The sequence below is a fragment of the Ovis aries genome, chromosome 23 (genome assembly GCF_016772045.2).
Source record: "Ovis aries strain OAR_USU_Benz2616 breed Rambouillet chromosome 23, ARS-UI_Ramb_v3.0, whole genome shotgun sequence".
NCBI classification, from domain to species: Eukaryota; Metazoa; Chordata; class Mammalia; order Artiodactyla; family Bovidae; genus Ovis; species Ovis aries.
Window position 1 is genome coordinate 25,974,665 of NC_056076.1, and position 20,752 is coordinate 25,995,416.

The 20,752-nt window shown below is 44.3% G+C and overlaps 2 protein-coding genes across 2 annotated transcripts in view; one reads left to right on the forward strand and one right to left on the reverse strand.

The window, feature by feature from the left end:
* DSG2 (desmoglein 2) overlaps positions 1–19,041 on the reverse strand; it is a 51,305-nt gene extending 32,264 nt beyond the window's left edge. Inside the window, exon 1 of the mRNA XM_027960751.2 lies at positions 18,980–19,041. Within this exon, the coding sequence (XP_027816552.2) occupies positions 18,980–19,018 (39 nt within the window). The 5' untranslated portion in view covers positions 19,019–19,041. The remainder of the gene's footprint in view (positions 1–18,979) is intronic.
* Positions 19,042–19,308: 267 nt separating this feature from the next.
* DSC1 (desmocollin 1) overlaps positions 19,309–20,752 on the forward strand; it is a 357,493-nt gene continuing 356,049 nt past the window's right edge. The window contains exon 1 of the mRNA XM_004020454.6: positions 19,309–19,579. The gene's annotated coding sequence lies outside the window, so the exon portion shown is untranslated. The remainder of the gene's footprint in view (positions 19,580–20,752) is intronic.

The following is a 20,752-nucleotide window of genomic DNA, read 5'->3' on the forward strand; positions in this document are numbered from 1 at the left end:
GGCAGACTCATCTTGAATCTGAGCCACTCCCTGATCCTTCTCTCCTTAGCCGGTGGTTTTCACCTCGTGTTCTCGGGGCCCCACGTAGCTTTCCTCAAGGTCTTTAGTGCGAGACGAGCCCCCCAGCCCTGCCCCCTACTAACTCCCCTCATGCCCTGCGGGTCACACATGACTGCCCATATGCAGACTTCATTCCTCAACAACCACCCGCTCCACCCACCCCCCCTACTAGCTGTTTTCTTTGGTTCTTATCAAGCACTGTCACACTTGGGATTTCATCGCTATTCACAACTATGTAAATGTAAATATAGTTACATATACGCTCAATCTGCACAACAAACTCCCATTTTGCCTTCCGACACCTGCTGCGTTCTTTATAGTCCATTAATCTCTTGGCTTAATATGAACCAGCGCTTCTAGTAGGGTAGCTTCACATGACTAGTTGCTGTTGTTTAGATACTAAGTCATGTCTGACTTTTTCAACCCCATGGACTGTAGCCCATCAGGCTCCTCTGTCCATGGGATTTGCCAGGCAAGAATACTGGAGTGTGTTGCCACCTCCTTCTCCAAGGGATATTCCCCATTCAGGGATTGAACCCACAGCTGCATTGGCAGGCCGATTCTTTACCGCTGAGTCATCAGGGAAGCTAATTATTTTCAATTAATAATTCATTTGCTCGGTTGCCACATGAGGTAAGAGGCTTAAGAACACTTCCATCATTGCAGACAATTCTGTTGGACAATGCTAGCACATGGCTGCACCCATTCCAAAGTTGTTGTCTATGACTCAGGGATTCTCAGTCTCTTGCTGTTCTAATATTCTGGCCTCACTTTTTCCCCAACTCCGGAAGCCTAACTATGATTCTCTTAGACCTTGTATTGGCAACATTGCTGGGAAGGGCCATAGAGGCTGAAGGGACCCGCCACACATCCATGCTTCCTTCACAGCAGTGATGTTTCCAGGGTATGTTTATGTTTGTTCAGAAGAGTTCTGTTGTGCAGACATCCTGTCTGTGAGCATCTCCTTCATTCTCAACAGTGTGCTCACTCAGACCGTAAATTATACAATTGCCTTATCTTTGCTTCTTGTATTGCATCCCTCACACTGACCACATTCCTGAACCCACTCACTCTTAGGAAATGACCCCACGTTTTATTTGATGGATTGTATCTCCGATTTCCCTCTCCTTCCCTTCTTTCCCTAAGGAAGAGCCGTCCTAATGCCTTTTCAAGGTTAACCATCATCTGTGTGCTTTATTTGCAACTTTTCCACCTACTCTCCCACATTTACCTTCTCAAGAACCTTATTCCTTCCACTTATCTTTTACCTGGATTTGCTACTTCATTTGCTAATCAAATGTTTATTTCCTTCACCAATAATGGCCAAACATATTTAGATCTTCACCATCATAAAAATAATCAGAACTTTTCCTTGTTTCTGCCAACATTTAACCTACTGTTCCATATCCTGATTCCACTATAATTCCAAACTGAAATCTGTATTTATTGCCTTTACGTCCTCACCTGCTGTTTATGTATTCTTTGTAATCTGTCTTAAATTTGGATTTTTCTCAGGCTTTCCTGCTTTTTTTTTAATGTGGCATCTCAGGTCACATGGATCCATGAAGCCTTGATGGGTACATCATGGAAAGCAGGGCTTTCCCTAAAATTCCTAAGTCTCTTTCGCTTACATCCTTTTGAAGCATCTCGCAGGGTCTGTTCTACACATTGATCTTTCATTTTCCTTTCTTTCCTCTACCTTGTAGTACGTGTTCTTGTTTCCACTTGGCAAAGAGGTACTTAAGGATAGTGTTCAGCCTGTAGTATGAGTTTCTCTTGCGCAGATGAACAACTGTGGCTAATTTTCTATTTTATAGTCAGAATATTATCTCTTCCTCATCTTGTTACTACTAGTTTACCAGCTAGCAATGGCTAGAGATACCTCTAACCAAAGTCATGCTCCCCAAATTATGTACTTTCAAAGGTGGTGTGATGTAACAAAAAAGGGAAAGCAATGCTGAATGGATTACTCCTCTCTGCATGTTCCTCTGGTGGGTATTTTCGAAGGGAAAGAATAGGGATGAGATTCAGGGTTCCTCATTGTCACATCATCAGGGGACATTCTTAAAATGTGATACATTTCTTGCCCAGTCTCCTAACTACTGTTTTCTCTGAACAAACTCTCCTGAGGAGTTGCCCAGGTAATATATTCACCACTTTTATTCTTCCCTAGAATCTTATTGGGGCTAGCAAAGGTGTGATATCATATGTAACTTTACATAAATGTTATTCTGACCAAATATATATTCCAGGATATAAGTAAAGGGGGGCAGTTCATAGTTTTCAAGTCACATGTAAACTCTTTATAAAAGTATTTTCATTTTTTATTGGAGTGTACCTTTTCAAATGTTACTTGTTAAGAAATGTAGAAAACCACATGACTATAAGCAGTGCTTCTTAAGTTTTAATCTGTATTTTGTTCACTGGGGTTCTTGTTAAAATGAAGACTTCATTTCAATATGCCTGAATTTAAGCGTTACCCTTGGCATTTCTAACCAGCTCTCAGATGATGCCTATGTTGCAGGTTCTTGAACCGCACTTTGAGTAGCAAAAGTTGTAGAGCTGCAATATACAACATCATTCATTCATTGAGGGATACAGACAACAAAGCTCACCTATTCATTATTATCTCAGTAGTTGACCCAAGAAGCTTTGTCACGCTTGATTGCTAATTATCTTGAAAGCAGAGAATCTTTTATTTCATGAATTTACTTATTTTTAACTGCTTAAAATGTTTACATTGCAATTTACTCATCACTGTGAATGGAGAACTTCGGATACAGAACTCACAGATATGGAGTAAGATGCGCTATGACTATATATACAAAAGCAGAGTTAACAGGACAATGAACATACGCAAAATCAGTTTCAACAGCTGTCTAGCATACACTTTGCTTTTTTCATTGCCCATTGCTTCTCAAGGGGTTTTATCCCATTTACTTTTTACTGTTGTTACATGCTTCTGCCATTGCAGCATTTGATTTTTGAGAATTTCCCTAAATTCTTTAATTGAAGTATTATCTGACATACAATATTGGTTTCCTCACACATTTCTTTTTAACTGAATTTTTAACTCAGGGGTATTTGTAGATTTACACAAATATTGTAGAAAGAGTGCCAAGTGCCTTTATTCATTTTCCCCTAAAGTTAACATTTTAAATAACTGTGGTACATTTGTCAAAACTAAGAGCTCAACATTGGTACAGTTAACTAAACTCCATACTTCAGTCCTAAGAGCTCAACATTGGTACGGCTAACTAAACTCCACACTTCAGATTTCAGCATTTCCTCCATTAATGCCCCATGTTGCAGGAAGTTGTCATGCTTCCTTAATCCACTCTAGTCTGTGACCATTTTCAGGCTTTCCTTGTTTATGACCTTGACCGCTTTGAGGCCTTGACTCTGGCCAATTATCCTGCAGAATATCTTCTTACTTGGATGTATCTGTTATTTTTCTTACATTTAGAACTGCGTGGTGTGTTTTTGTAAAGAATACCACAGAGTGGTGGTGAAGTGCCCTTTTCATCACAGCATATCGGGGTGCGTGATACCCACGCGACAGTATTTGTTAAAGCAGCCTTTGTAGGTTTCTCTTCTGTAAAGCTGCGACTCTCCCTTCACGTGCTGTATTCTTTGAAGTGAGTCATTAAGTCGAGCTCACCTCAGAGTGGAGATGCTGAATGGCCATATGCCGGAGGAGAGAGGTTAAGCTCTGCTTCACAGGTGCTGGGAATCTATGCTTGTTGTTCGGAATTCTTTTGTGAGAAAGATTTGTCTCTTTTTCTCTCACTCATTTACTAATTCAATCATTTTTATCAGCTTGGACTCATGCATATTGATGTTACTCTGTGGGTTATAATCCAACACTATTTTATTTATTTTGGTGTTCCAATAGTTCCAGCTGTGGCCACTGGAAGATCTTGATGGTTAAATTCTATGTCCCTCTGACACGTCCCCAAGCTTTGGTATTTGAACTCTTTCTTACTGTCTAGTATTACTAGATATTCCAGATCCATCTGGTATTTTCTCTGTCCCAGCTTTAGAATGAACCATTTCATCAGGAAGCCTTGATTTCTAATACTGAATGGTATTCAGAAGCCAAGATCTGGGTGTGTAGGTGTAGTACCTTACAATCTTGTTTCCAGTCTCCGCGCCTCTTTTTAGGAGAGGGCATAAAGATAGGGCTTTTCTTCTGAACTTTGTTATTACTAGAGGCTGTTTTAATTATTTAGAGTAGCAAAAAGTTTCCTCTAAACCTAATTACCTCCCAAAGGCCCCACCCTCAAATGCTATCACATTGAAAGTTAGGGCTTCCGCATATGAATTTGGGTTAGGACACAAACATTACGTTTATAACAGCGTGTAAGAGAATTCAGCCAATGAGATATCAAGGAGCTTCCAGAAGAAGATTCTTCCCTCTGATAAGAAAAAAACAAATGCACAGCCTCTCTTTGTACCTGCTTCTGGAGACTGCTGAGCAAGGATGTGATATTTGGAATGGCGAGGGACACCTGTGACCATGAGCAGAAAGCTTATAAGACGGCAGAGAAGCCAAACTGAAACCATAACATCTTTGAGTTACAGGACTGCTCAAATATGGAACCAGCCCCTATCTCTGGACCATTTCTTATGAGATAATAAGTATTCTTTTTATTTAATCTTTTAGCTGGCTTTTGGTACTTATATCTGAAAGCAGCCTAATAACATCCATTTTGCAGAGTTATTATAGAAGTAAAAGAAATAATACATACATGTACTTATTGCAATGACTGGCACATAGCAGGCACTCAATGAATAGAATTATGATGCTATTTCCTCATTTCTAAGACTTGAATGAATTTTTCTCACCTTAAAATTTCAGAAATTTGGATTTAACCATGCCTTTAATTTTCCAAGCTCCCACCATATGCTAAATTAGAGTGTTTCTGTCCTCTTGGATTCTTACATGTTGGGAAGATGGACACAAATAGGGTGTGATAATAAGAGCTGTAAGGAAAATTCAAGCAAGTTCAGGGTGGTAGAGAGGATTTAGGACTTCAGGGAGGCTCTCAGAGGTTATATCTTTAGAGAGACTGGAATGGGATGAGACAGCAAGTCAGGCAGAGCCCTGCAAAAGGAACAGCCAGGCCAGGAGTGTGAGAGAGCACCATAGCGGTGCTGCTAGGGGGAGGGAGTCGGTGCAAATGGTGTCGCGGTGCTGGTTATATTTCTTATCTGGCTGCTGTTTACGTGGTAGGCTCAATTTGTGAAAATCCAGTAATTCAGTATGCTTCCTTAAAAACTTACCAAAATAGATTTTGAAGCCCCTGGGGGCTCTGGTAAAGAATCAGCCTGCAAAGCAGGAGACCTGGGGTTTGATCCCTGGGTGGGGAAGATTCCCTGGAGAAGGAAATTGCAATCCATTCCAGTATTCTTGCCGGAAGAACTCCATGGACAGAGGAGGCTGGTGGGCTACAGTCCATGGGGTCACAAAGTCAGGCATGACCGACAACCGAGCGACTAACATTTAAAACTGAGGGTTTCTTGGAATCAACCTAATAGTTCTGCTATTTGCGTTTTAGAACCATCGACTGCAGTAGCCTATTTTCACAGACACTTAATAAAGAGGTGACAGACTGAGATATTTGCTCCACAGTTATGGTACAAAAACCCCAAGAGACCTGTACCAACGTTTTGTCAACTGTGGAACTCTGCGTGACTAAGGAGATGGCTGAAATCTTAACTGCTGCTGCTGCTAAGTCGCTTCAGTTGTGTCCGACTCTGTGCGACCCCATAGACGGCAGCCCAACTACTCCTTCCTAAAGGAGATGGTTTGGACGTTTCCTTAGGGCTTGCACCTCACAGCACACACTCTTAAGTTCAAACAGTAGTTCTCAGTTGGGGGAGATTTGGTGCACACACACCCCAAACCCGCCCCCACCTCCCTGTGGACACCTGGGATATTTGGTAAAGTCTGGAGACGTTTTTGCTCATCGAAGCAGAGTTCTGTGTTGGGGGGGTGGGGTTGGGGTGGGGGAGAAGAGGAAGTGAGTGCTACTGACAACTATTGGGAAGAAGAGACCAGAGAAGCTGCTCAACCTCCTGTGATGCACAGGACAGCCCCTCCGCCAACACGGCTCTCTCTGGCTCTAAATGGCAAAGTGCCAAGCTTCAGAAACCCTAACTTAGACCACGTGTTTCTAATTCGAAGTTACCCCAATAACTAGGGTCAAGAAGGTCATACAAGTTCTGGAGGACCATGAATTGATGGAAATTTCCAAACTGGTGCAGACAATACAAATGGAGTAACTGATACACGCTGTCTTCTGTCCCGCATTTCTACTCTTCCCACTTCTCTGAATAGTTTCAGTTCTGTAAGTTTGAGTGATGCCCTGTGGGGATGGTATGAAAGGATTTCAAGCATTAGAAGGATGTCTGGACAAAGCGGACACTATGGTTTCTCTCAACTATGAAATCTGTAACTTTTTTTTTTTTTTCTCACAAGGAACTTGGTGATTGAAAAATGTCACATATATGACATGCCTTCAGCATTTAAGACTGAAGAAGAAAAGTAAGCTTCTAGTTTCTGTAGCCAAACAAGTAGTGTTTTTAGATGAACCAGACACATCCTTCAAGAGAGTCCCAATTTACTGATTTAGGAAAAAAAAAATTCTATCGTTAGAAGAACCTATGCATCTTGTAAAAACTGGCCTTCTTGGTCACTGGAAAGAAAATAATTGTTTTTTTGTGTGTGTGTATGTGTGTGTGTGCAAAGGAATGGGGGAAGGTCAGTTTTACAATCAATGCCTCTTTGTTCCCAAGGTCGGCACCTTTAGAAAAGACTTCCTTTTCTGAAGTCACCTTGATGAGCTTAACAAACAGAACCCTGGAGGACAAGTTTAACAAACAGAACCCAGGAGGACTTACAAGTCATTGGATGACAGCTGCTCCTGGCTAATAGACTATTGGCCTTAAGCAGATGATTTTTAAGCTTTCTGTTGTGATTCTTTGAGTCCATGGTTAGTTCAGTTCAGTTCAGTGGCTCAGTCGTGTCCGACTCTTTGCGACCCCATGAATCGCAGCACGCCAGGCCTCCCTGTCCATCACCAACTCCCGGGGTTCACTCAGACTCACGTCCATCGAGTCAGTGATGTCATCTAGCCATCTCATCCTCTGTCGTCCCCTTCTCCTCCTGCCCCTAATCCCTCCCAACATCAGAGTCTTTTCCAATGAGTCAACTCTTCGCATGAGGTGGCCAAAGTATTGGAGTTTCAGCTTTAGCATCAGTCCTTCCAAAGAACACCCAGGACTGATCTCCTTTAGAATGGACCAGTTGGATCTCCTTGCAGTCCAAGGGACTCTCAAGAGTCTTCTCCAACACCACAGTTCAAAAGCATCAATACTTCAATGCTCACCTTTCTTCACAGTCCAACTCTCACATCCATACATGACCATAGGAAAAACCATAGCCTTGACTAGACAGACCTTTGTTGGCAAAATAATGTCTCTGCTTTTGAATATGCTATCTGGGTTGGTCATAACTTTCCTTCCAAGAGTAAGTGTCTTTTAATTTCATGGCTGCAATCACCATCTGCAGTGATTTTGGAGCCCAAAAAAATAAAGTCTGACACTGTCTCCACTGTTTCCTCATCTATTTCCCATGAAGTGATGGGACCAGAAGCCATGATCTTTGTTTTCTGAATGTTGAGCTTTAAGCCAACTTTTCGCTCTCCTCTTTCACTTTCATCAAGAAGCTTTTTAGTTCCTCTTCACTTTCTGCCATAAGGGTGGTGTCATCTGCATATCTGAGGTTATTATTTCTCCAGGCAATCTTGATTCCAGCTTGTGCTTCTTCCAGCCCAGCGTTTCTCATGATGCACTCTGCATATAGGTTAAATAAGCAGGGTGACAATATACAGCCTTGACGTACTCCTTTTCCTGTTAGGAACCAGTCTGTTGTTCCATGTCCAGTTCTAACTGTTGCTTCCTGAGTCTGGTTAAGTGACCATTTAAACTTTAATATCTCAGACTAATCAATAACTTTTTGCAGATGAGATGTAGAGGAGTACAAAGAAGTTTAAAATATTGTTTTAACTTTGAGGCATTATAATGGCTTATTATTTCCATTCAGCCAGAAAGAACTGTAGCCTGCTTTAGAATGGTGGTCAATGGATGATGTTTGGGGACCCAAATAGAGGTGACCTGACATGCCTGCTGCTGCTCGTCCATCTCATCCCCACCACCCGACAGTCACAGAAACACCTGTTACTTCCCTTTCTTATCCACCCTTCCAACCAGGCCAAGTGTTTTACAAATTCTGTTTCCTTCCTTTGAACACAAGGCAGAATCAGAAACTGCCTTTAGGGTCCCTGGCTTACACCCAACCCATTCTTAAAGAGTTTTCAGCTTTGGCTAAAATAATTTAAGGGAAATAAAATGAGATAAATAAAGGCCATGGATGCCATTTGTTTGTTTCCTCTGATCAGTTCAGTTCAGTCGCGCAGTTGGGTTGACTTTGCGACCCCATGGACTGCAGCACGCCAGGCTTCTCTGTCCATCACCAACTCCCAGAACTTGCTCAAACTCATGTTCCTCAAGTTGGTGATGCCATCCAACCATCTCATCCTCTGTCATCCCCTTCTCTTCCCGCCTTCAATCTTTCCCAGCATCAGGGTCTTTTCAAATGAATCAGTTCTTTGCATCAGGTGGCCAAAGTATTGGAGCTTTAGCTTCTGCATCAGTCCTTCCCATGAATATTCAGGACTGAGTTCCTTTAGGATTGACTGGTTTGATCTCCTTGAGAGTCCAAGGGAAAACATAAATGTTTCTTATGACACCAAGAATTTTAAAACAGAGAGTTAACAATGCTGTGCTACACTTGAGTTGTTAGATCATGTTGCAAACTGTCATTTCAAGGGAAGTTGTATAATCTTGGACAGCTCCTATTTTTAACTTGGCATAGACAAACTGAAGATCCCAAAAAGCCAACATTATTTTATTTAGTGTCAATTTCCTTGGCCTCTAAAACATCTTAAAAAAATTAGAGTTACTAACAAATATCTAAATATGCTTTTTAATATTTAACTTTCTTTTCCATTCCCAATTATTTTCCAAGAGGGATGTTAATAAGCAGTGATTCTCAAGAATGAGTGGCATGTGAATCATCTTGTTAAAACAGAAGACTCCCGGGCCGCATAAAAGCAGTTTCTGATTCAGTAGGTCTGGGATGAGGCTTCCCAAGTGGTGTGGTGGTAAAGAACCCACCTGCCAATGCAGGAGACATAGGAGACTCGGGTTCCATCCCTGGGTTGGAAGATCCTGCGGAGGAGGGCACTGCAACCCCACTCCAATATTCTTGCCTGGAGAATCCCATGGACAGAGAAGCCTGGCAGACTATGGACCATATGATCGCAAAGAGTTGGACAGGAATGAAGCAACTTAGCATGCACACACCCAGGTCTGGAGTGGGGTATAAAAATCTGCATTTCCTGCACAAGTTTCCAGGTAACGCTGATGCTGCTGGTCTAGGGACCACACTTGTGAAATCAACTGTGTAAAATCACAGAGTAGCAGGGGAATGAGAAGGAGAGCCTGCATAATTCACAGCCTGGATAAGGAGCCCTTAATTACAGAGATGCATGCAATAGTATACTCCAAATAAGGACATTCAGCAACTGAATTATTCCCATCACAAGATTTTCCACTTCACAAGCAGTAATCAAATAGACTACAAGATTGCCTTAAATGGTGTTCACACCTTTCTCCTGATTCATCTCTCTTCTTCTGGCTTACGTTTTACTGATCCTGAGAATTTATCATTTCTGAAATATTTTATCTACCATTGTATTGGTGTTTTCTATAGTTGCTACAAATGCTTTGAGAATCAGCACAATATAAGGAAACCTGTATAATGCATCTTTTCAGATATATCTATATAATACATAATTGCTCAGACATAAGTGACAGGCTATTTGGACCTTTAGGCTGCAATGTACTCCTGAAAATGACACTAAAAATAGAATGGAGAAAACCAGATTCCCCCTGACCCCTCCTGCCCAGAAGCTTAAGAAAACCAAGAGCTTCAAGTTTTCCTTTTACATCACTAGATGGCACTGCTCTGTCAGTGAATCAAACTGCAGGAATTGCCAAAAACTGCCCAACAGCACAACCCACTCCAGTGTTCTTGCCTGGAGAACCCCAGGGACGGCGGAGCCTGGTGGGCTGCCGTCTATGGGGTGGCACAGAGTCGGACACGACTGAAGCGACTTAGCAGCAGCCCAACAACTGTCTCCAAGGTCCAAAGTGGAAAACAGGCTTTTCAATTGACTTCAAATAAGCAAACTGGCAAAACCCAACAGTGAAAAGCAATGGTTTTAGAAAGCGGTGAGAATACTTCTGCAAGACAGTGAAATTAGGCAAATTTCAATGTATGTTTCTCCTTTTTTTCCCCTTTCTTGAATGATTCTATCTTGTAACGAAACTAAACCAATTATGTAATTCCATAAATTCAGGTCTTTCATATGACTAACTATGGGAAACTGCTTATTTTGGAGGTGGTGGTCTAACTAACTATAGGAAGCTGCTACAGTGGAGGTGGTGATCTCACCTTTGGCTTGACAGAGAGGCATTTGGTGTCGGGGGTACCTGGGCTCTCCCCAGCTTCATGCATTAACAACAATCACCAAATCCCGCTACTGGCACATGGTGGTGGTGGTGTTCAGTCGCTAAGTCATGTCCGACTCTGTGTCTCCATGGACTGCAGCACGCCAGGCTCCCCTTCACCATCTCCCAGAGCTTGCGCAAACTCATATGCATTCAGTCGGTGATGCCATCCAACCATCTCATCCAAAAAGAATCTGACATTTTTGGAGCACCCCATGTTCAGTATGAAAAGGCACACAGTGGCTGCTCCAGAAACGTCAAATTGTTTTCCCTACACCTGCCTTTCCCCTACTGTAGGCTCCACGATCATGGGGCTGCTCATAAGCATCTAGAAGGCAGGTTGGCACACAGTGGAAGCACAGCTAGTAACTGCTGAATGTGTTCAAGTCGAACAAAAGTTTACCCCTCACTCCATCCAGACATTAAAGATTTCTTCTAAACAAATGACAGTCAGATTATTATTCCAACTTTTTCCAAACATAGAAAGATACATTAACTCTTAGGTTTTTAAAGGATTCTTCTGTGTCCAAGGCATTGAGCTAGTTTATAGATAAATGGTACACTAATTCTATTTCAAAGAGGTTCAGTTTGTCAGGAGAGATAAAGTAGACATAGGGTTTCCCTAGTGGCTCAGACAGTAAAGAATCTGCCTGCAGTGGAGGGGACTGGGGTTGGATCCCTGAGTCAGGCCGATCCCCTGGAGAAAGAATGGTTACCCACTCCAGTATTCTTGCCTAGAGAATATCACAGACAGAGGAGCCTCGTGGGCTACAGTCCACAGGGCTGCAAAGAGGTGGACACGACTGAGCAACTAACACACACTTTACTACAAGAGGAGGTTGTTGTTTATTTGCTTTGCGACCCCGTGGACTGTAGCCCGCCAGGCTCCTCTATCCCTGGGATGTCCCAGGCAAGAATATTGGAGTGGGTTGCCATTTCCTTCTCCAACATTACTATAAGAGGTAGAACAACTTCATTGTGTGAATAGCAGCTGCAAAAACAGTTCTGGGGAGCTCAGAAAAGGCAGAAAGGATCTCCTCTAGAGACTCTGGGAGAGGATGAGGGGAGGGAGCAGATAGGAGGTGGAAGGAAACAATCTGCTTTAAGGACTGTAGGTGTCAGAACAAGGAAAGGGCAAAGAAGAAGAAAGGGTGGATTTTGACAGCCAGACCATATGAGCAGAAAATAAGGACAAAGCCTTGTGCTAAGATCTTCACAGATCCTGTAAGAATGAACTTCCAAAGAGGGATTCTATGCATTCAGAGCTTCGAGATTTTTTGGCAGTACTGCAGGGCGGGACCCAGGAGACGGTTTGAGGGTTAGTGTAGTAAGCCAAGGGAGATGCAGTAAGGACCGGGAATGGGGTCATGGCGCCCAGATGGATGGGTGGGGTGAGTCTTTATGGGGACCACATGAACCCCTGGCAATGCCCTGCGTGTGGAGGCTAGGAGAAGGCGGCAGATGGTGTCAACATTTTAAGTGTGAGTAGCTAGAAGGATGCAGTTCTCAGAGCCCAGGTTGCAGAGATGCTAAGGCAGCATCCTGAGCATCCTCCTTTGAGTAGGGAAGTGACAGCAGACACTGGGCAGTGCAGCGCTGTGGCTCACAGCGAGGCAGGGGTCACGCGCAGGGTCCCCAGGGGGCACCCCGCCAGCCACTGCTGCCGCTGCCCACGTGCCGCCTCCCATCTGTGGGTCGTAGGTCCAGCATGTCCTTCTGTGCTGGGTTGGAAAACCACGACAACCTCCCTGAGGTGAAGAGACCCCTGGCAGAGTACTATGCAAACAAAGGAAGGAGGAAATTGAAAGAAGAGCTGATTGGTTGGGAGCCTGTTATACAGAGAGAAGTCAGAAAGAGAAAACCAAATATTGTATATTACTGTATATATGTGGAATCTAGAAAGATGGGACTGATGAACCTATTTGCGGGGCAGGAATAGAGGGAAGAGAATGGGTTTGCAGACATCATGAGGGAATGAGAGTGGCAACTGAGAGAGTAGCAATGAAACACACATTACCATATGCAAAAGAGCTAACGGGAGGTTGGGAGGTTGCTGTATAACACGGGGGACTCAACCCGGTGCTCTGTGACAACCTAGAGGGGGTGGGAGGAGGTTCAGGAGGGAGGGGACGGATGTATCCTTATGGCTGATACACGCTGTTGTATGGCAGAAACCAACACAACGCTGGGAAGCAAGTATCCTCCAATTAAAAATAAATTTTAAAAAATAAGGAAAAAAAAATAACGATGACTGGGCTGGGCCACTGGTGCCATTTCTTGGGGTCTAAGGACTCTGATGCTGGGAGGGATTGGGGGCAGGAGGAGAAGGGGACGACCGAGGATGAGACGGCTGGATGGCATCACGGACTCGATGGACATGAGTCTGAGTGAACTCCGGGAGATGGTGATGGACAGGGAGGCCTGGCGTGCTGCGATTCATGGGGTCGCAAAGAGTCCGACACGACTGAGCGACTGAACTGAACTGAAGGAGACTGGATCTCTAACACGAGGCACTTTATGGGCCATCTATTTCAGTTAATTTAGTTTGTATCGTAGGGAACTTGGAAGAATAGCGGGATGGAGGTATTTTAGAATAGGGAAAATTGGACCTCTCACTTCTTGTCTCCAACCAAATCTCCCTTCTCATTTTCCCATCAGCCAGGCAGTACCTGCTGGACTGATGAAAGGCATTCCCATGAAGGTGTGATTTTGAGACAAGACCTAGGGAAGTGTTTGGCACAGAGCAGGTAGGTGCTCAGCAATACCTGATGAGTAAATGAATGTATCAAGGCTTAATTTAATCAGCCTAGAGGATATTTGCATTTTAAAAAGAGGTAAGATGAATCCCTACTGAGAATCTCTCACAACCTATCACCATTTCTCACTGGGGGAGCTATTGGCATTTCTGATAGGCAAAGTCTTTTTGAGTGGCTAACTTTTTTCTTGAAGGTTTTGTGGATTGCTGGAAGTTTAGCATCCTGCCTTTGGAGTAGTAAATACCAGCAGCATTCTGTGCCCATCAGGCTCCTCTGTCCGTGGGATATCCCAGGCAAGAATACTGGAGTGTGTTGCCATTTCCTTCTCCAGGGGATCTTCCTGACCCGGGGATCAAACCTGTGTCTCCTGTGTTTGCTGCATCAGCAGGCAGATTCTTTGCCACTGCGCCTCCTGGGAAGTCCCTTGTTGTCAAACCAAGCCTCCTGCCACGCTGCACACTCCCTCCACTGTACTGCTTGGGCTTTTCTGCCAGCCTTAGATCACAGCTTCCCAAATTCTGAAAGATCTCTCTTTTTTTTTTAAATAATGAGGCAAAAATGAGTCACCTACAATCTCTTCTTTCTCCACCCTTTCGTGACCAACTCAACCAACATTCATCTCTCCATTTTCTTAATGATTTGAACACCTCCCTAAAAACACTCACTTGTCAATAGATCTTTTGAGGCTTCCTTGGTACCAAGAAGGCTGCAGGCTCATCTTTCTGCATGTCCTTCTGTCCTGCCTGCTGTGTTCCAGCTACATGGACTCTGTTCAAGAAACCATGCACCCTTGTCTTCAGGCCTTTGCATAAGCTCTTCTCTCTACCTAGAAGCTTCTTCCCCCCTTTTCTCTTTGTATCATCTTAATGATTTATAATTACTCTCAGGTCTTTGCTGGACACTCAGTGCCAGGGCCCCTTCTGGAGGCTCCATGGCACCATGTGTTCTGTTATCATTACTCTTTTTAGCATCACCACCTGGGGTTTTCCCATTTACTTTTTTACCAGACTGTAAGTATCATGAGGGCACAACACTTCTGGAGTTTTCTTCGTCTCCCAACATCTGATACATTGTCTAGACTGAGCAGGAAGCTGCTAACTGGGGTCACCTGTGGTTAGTTCTTAGCTAGTTTACTTTCTTGAGGGCATCGTTCATCTTATCATTAGACTATGGTATAAATCTTGATGTTCCAGCTTCTGTAACTCCAATCACCAAGCTTTACATATGATAAAAAATTTCAAAAAATTTAAAAAATAATTTGAAATCAACAAAACAGTGCAATGTAATATGTGGTATACATCTGAAACTTTAAGATAAACTTAACTAAGAAAATAATCTTCCATCATATTTGGGCTATATGTTTGAAAAGTGTTATCAGCTGCTAAAATCTTTGGCACACTGAAAGATAGAAACAGCTGTATTTTTTGTTGTTGCTGCTGTTTATTAAGAAATATTAAAATTGATCTAAAGTACATTTACACTTTTAATTAAGGTCTCTGATTTTTACTGCAATTTGGCAGTTTTAAAAATACAAACCCTTATTCAATGTGTAATTTCTTTATCATATAAATGTTTGTATGCATTACTGATCAATAAACTATTTTGCAAAATTTAGACTGGTAATTCTCACTCTTATACCTGTCTGATAATGAAATTAACTGGAAAATATATAAGGGCTTCCCTGATGGCTTAGACAGTAAAGAACCTGCCTGCAATGCAGGAGACCTGGGTTTGAACTCTGGGTCAGGAAGGTCCCCTGGAGGAGGAAATGGCAACCCACTCTAGTATTCTTGCCTGAAAAATCCCATGAACAGAGGAGCCTGGCAGGCTACAGTCCATGAGGTCACAAAGACTCAGATACAACTAAGTGAAATTTTCTAGCAATATATACTTTTGGACTTTAGCCTTGGGGATTTAATTTATCTCATCAGATATTTCCAATGATCAGGGAGAATTTAAACTCAATTATCATGTCTTTTTGCAAAGTAATTTCCCCTAATTTTATAACTAAAGAAATTTCTGTTAAACAGTTGCCATTTCCCATTAATTTTTAGGAACAAAAACAGATGTGAAATCATACATTTCTAAAAGCCCCTGGATATGATAATTTACTCTTATAAGCTTCAATACTTACCATCTCACATAGATTTTAATTTCTTCTAAAATCTGTCATCCACTTGCATATTAGAATCTGAAGCACAACTCCAGTGTTACTGATAATTTATAAGTAGTCACACCTACTTGTTACAAGTTAAATTATGTCTCTTAAAAGAAGATATATTGAAGTCTTAACCCCAGTACATCAGAATAAGACTTTATTTGGAAACAAGGTCTTTGCAGATTTAACCAAGTTGAGGTCACTAGTGTGAGTCCTGATATAATTGTTGCTGTTGTTTAGTTGCTAAATTATTTCTGACTCTTGCAACCCCATGGGCTATAGGTCACCAGGCTCCTCTGTCCATGGGATTTCCCAGGCAAGAATACTGGAGTGGGTTGCCATTTCCTTCTTCAGGGGATCTTCCCAGCCCAGGGTTCAAACCTGCCTTTCCTGCACTGGCAGGCACATTCTTTACCACTGAGCCACCAGGAAAGCCCTAAAGCTATGCTGTGGCTATGCTACTGTAGTGCCTTTTCTACATCCATAATTCAAAGGAATACTAGATTTCAGTTAGATAACGAGACTGGACATGGAATTTATTCCCAGCCATGTCTAAGGACCTTCTGAATTCTCTCCATGGACCATTTGGAAGTCAGTAGATCCCATGTAAAGAACTCATGGAAAGCAAAGGTTCTCTGACTTTATTTACAAAATTGCTTCTGTTTCCCATCTGACAGCAGAGTTGGGCTCTATTTGTATGCTAGGTCTGTGAGTGCCACTTGGCACCTTGCTTCTGGTTTGTCTCTCGGAACTTCAGAAGAAAGTTAGAGACCACACATCACAGACTCAGAAGCTAAGGTTCAGCGTATGATCTAGCATGAACAATCAGCATTTACATGAGATTTGAAAGAAGTGAAGCAGAAGCCGTGTGTCTGCTCTTCTTGCTGGCAAGCACAGATGTGGATGGAGCTGGGTCTTTGCAGTCATCTTTCTCTAGCTCTAGGGTCCATCTAGTAAAATCCATATTAGATTCCTGAGTGCCAAGATGTAGGGTCCTGGGACATATCGGTGTTATACATCCTAGCAAACATGGCATGGTTCTGGAGCTGGCAACAGAAGTAACACCCTGATTTGTCTGTTTTCACATTGTGGGGTGGCAGTGTGGGTTCCTAATCACGGGAGAGGCAGCAGTTCCCTAAGTGCTTGGGCTTGGCTGGATGGCTCTGAAGCCATTGCTGATAGCTCAGAATGGAGTGCTTCCTCAGTCTTTGTCACACGGACGCAATGGACACAATGCCCTTCCTGCTTTAACTAGCCAGAGTGAATTCTGTGATCTGCAACTGAACTCTGACCCACAGACACTACAATTTATATTCCTTTCCATAAAAGACCCGTGTCCTGGAGAACTACGTCTGTTGGAATAGATGCTTCTCAAATATTCTTCCCTGAATCTATAATTCCAACTCCAAACACATCAGGGGCAAAATGCTGAACTGCCCACTGATCTTTGATCAAATATAAACACACTCAAATTCATATCATTTAAAGTACTACAGAAAATACAAAGAACTGTCCAAGAGTTTTGCTTATTCAATTAGTTATAATCACTTTTTAAAGAGGCGGTCAGTTCATGTCCAGTAAACAAAAAATACTGAACTGCTGGAGTAAAAAGTATGCCAAAGTTATGTACCTATTTTTCTGTAAATGTACTTTAATTGGTCTGCTTGTTATACCACTTGAGGATAAAGGCAATTTCTTTTCTAGGATTTAATATTTAAACTTCAAACTGAGCCAGGTGCTATGCTAGCGTGATAATTTCCTTTAGCTAGGAAATACAATGAGGCGGGAACTAGTTGCTCTGTTATTCTGAAGGCCAGAAAGGAAACTGCAAATTATCTTTGAAAAGTTTTACTAACAGAATAAACTTGAATTGAACATCACCTCAATGACCTCAATGACTTGGGCAAAATGAAATAAAAAGCAGGAAAATTAAACGGTGTGACAAAGATCTGCAGGTCCTAAACAGCTCACAAGTGAGAATTCACTGAAATTCCTAGATTGTATTAGCCATGTTTCTTCTTATGTGATAAATATGTGTGCTGTTGTTCAGTCTGTAAGTTGTGTCCGACTTTGACATGAATACATACATATAAAACCCACAAGGGGAAAATGTCCTTCCTTCATTGTAATTCTGGGATAGAGAGAAGGCAATCTTTTGGAAGTTAGAACTTTTACTACAGAGAACGTACTTGTATTTTTTTTATTTTTACCATTATATAAGAAAACAGAATATGATTTTGTACCTATCTCTCTGAACACACATTTAAGTCTCTGTAAGGTGAAGGCAAACCTATATTAGCAGGATAACTGTCACTTTATCAAAACCCATTTGGCAAGCCTCTTCCAGAGTCAAGTACGTCTCAGTCCTGTCCAACTCTTTGCGACCCCATGGACTGCAGTCCTCCAGGCTCCGCTATCCATGGGATTCTCTAGGCAAGAATACTGGAGTGGATTGCCATGCCGTCCTCCAGGGGATCTTTCTGACCAGGGTCTCCCAAATTGCAGGCGGATTCTTTACCGTCTAAGCCACCAGAGAAGCCAAACCCTTTAATTATGCGCAATTCCCTCAACAAACAAAAATGTATTTAAAAACCAATCCGAGTATAGAAGTAAAGCATAAGAAATGCAGATCTAGAGAGCGAACATTGTTTGCCAGTTTAATAACCTCCGAAAACCCCATTTGCCTGTTGCGCTGCACGTCGACTTTCTGTAATCTTTTAAAGTGAAAAAAAAAAAAAAAAAAAAACAACCTTAAAACGATTCCATATGTTCATTACCTTCAATACTAGGCGATGTTTTATAACATCAACTTTGTGAACTTTAAGTTCTAGCTATAGGTGGGTGATTTGAAGCGTAACGTGGCTTTAAGAAAAAAACTAAACTTTGTAGAATACATTAGAGAAACTCTCTGGGGCCCCTTTCTGCAGTCTCAGAATACAGGTGTGTTCCCCAGGTCACTGCCGCGTTCGAGCGGCGGGAGCCCGGGGAGGTAGGCGCGGCCGCCGCCTCCATGTTGCGGTCGGAGGAGACTCGGGACAAAGCCCGGGTCTCCAGGAAAGGTGTGCCCGCCTCAGGGCTCCCTGCACCCGCAGATCGCAGATCCAGAAACGTGCTGGGGCCTGTGTGCGACCGCAAGAGAAACGGAACGGCAGCCCGGTTCCCACCGGCCGCCCGGCCCCAGCGGAGCCGCAGGGTCCCCGCTCGCGGCCGCCTGCCCGGCCCTCTCCCACCTCGGGGCACAAAGAGGGATCGCCGGGCGGGCCAGCCCTCCCCCGGCGGAAGCGGGCAGGTCGAGGCGCGGGCCCCGTGCCCAGCGCCGCCCCGGCCCGCCCGGGGCTCCGCGCCGCAGGCTCCCCGCACTTACCAGGAAGAGCAGCAGCGCGCCCTCCGCGCCCCGCGCCATCGCGCCTCCGCCGCCAGCTCCCCGCGTCTCCGCGCGCGCGCGCCGGCTCCTCCCCGGCGCCCCCGCCCCAAGGGTCCCCTCCCCGGCGGCGGCCGCTCGGCCCTGCCCAGAGGGGCGGCTCCAGGTGTGGCCTCCGCTAGGAAATGGAGCCCTGAGCCGGACCGAGCGGCTCGGGCCGAGGTGGGAATGGCGCGGAGGAGGGAGGCGCCCGGGGGACGCCCGCCCCGCGCCGCACGCGCACCTGGAGCCGGGACGCCCCGGGCTGGGAACTCCGAGACCGGCCCCGCCCCGCCGCCTCCCCGCCCCGAGCCCCTCTCCGCCGAGGGCGGCCGGCTCCCTGCGCCCGGTGCCGCGGTGATGAGGTGCGCTGGGTGGCCGCGCGCGGGGCCCAGGTGGCGCCGAGGAGAAGGACGAGCGACGCGCGGACCCGTGTCCTCCCCGCGTCCTCCGCGCGGCCTGCTGTCCGGGGCCAGCTCTCCGGGAGCGAAGGTTCTGGAGCCGGATTCCGGTGGTGGTCTCCGTGAAGGCTTCTCACCTCCTTCCCACGGCCCCTTCCCACAGGTTTGCCGCTTGTCTGACTCAGGGAGAAACAGTTATTAGAAGAATCACAAAGGATCCCAAGGAACGGTTGTTGTTGTTTTTTTTTGGGGGGGGGGACCCCTTGTTAACTAACCTCGACTGGGAGAAAAGTCTAGAAAGGCTAAGGGAAAGTCACACTCTTCGCTTTATTTACAAAATCACATAGCGTCACTAGGAGTCAGAATCCTCTAACCCATAGTTATTTAGCTGTGTGACCTGGACGACCTTTCTGTGCCTCAGTTTCCCGATCTGTCAAGTGGAATAGATACCACATACCCCACAGAGGGGGCTTCCCTCATAGCTTAGTCGGTAAAGAATCTGCCTGCAATGCAGGAGCCCCGGGTTTGATCCCTGGGTCGAGAAGAGAAGGAAATGGCAACCCACTCCAGTGTTCTTACTTGGAAAATCCCATGGACAGAGGCGGCTGTAGCCCCGCCGCCTACAGCTACAGCCCATGGGGTCGCAAGAGTTGGACACAGCTTGGCTACTCAGCCACCAGCAAACAGGGCTGCTGTGATTAAATCAGAAATATCTTTATGATGCATTCTATAGTGTCTAGCTCCTAGTGCACCGGATTCAACTAACAGTGATAGTGTGATTGTTTTTGCAAGCGTAAATATTAAGTTGAAGTCTTCTTGAAAAACAGAAGCTCTAGAATAAGCACCAGATTAGGAGACTTCTGCTGCTGCTGCTAAATCGCTTCAGTTGTGTCCGACTCTGTGCGACCCCATAGACGGCAGCCCATCAGGCTCCCCCGTCCCTGGGATTCTCCAGGCAAGAACACTGGAGCCGGTTGCCATTTCCTTCTCCAATGCATGAAAGTGAAAGGAGACTTCTAAGAAAGTCTAATTATTGACACTGACCTATTGGAAGAGCCTGTAATAGTATAAAGGGTTGATTTGCTACTATAAAGAGATGTTTGGCATCAAAGTTGATCGATAAAGCAGAGTTCCCTTTGTGATTAGATGTACCTTCCTCTCTCTTCCCCAGTGTCTCCTACCCTTTCTCCATTTCTAATCTTGCCACTTTTCAGGATCCAGTACAGTGGCCTTAATCCCTTTCTTCCTCAGCTGCCAAGGACCAGAACCACCTTTTACTCTGTTTGTTTAGGGATTAACTGGCCAGTGACTTTTCTCATAATGTTACTTAAGGTCA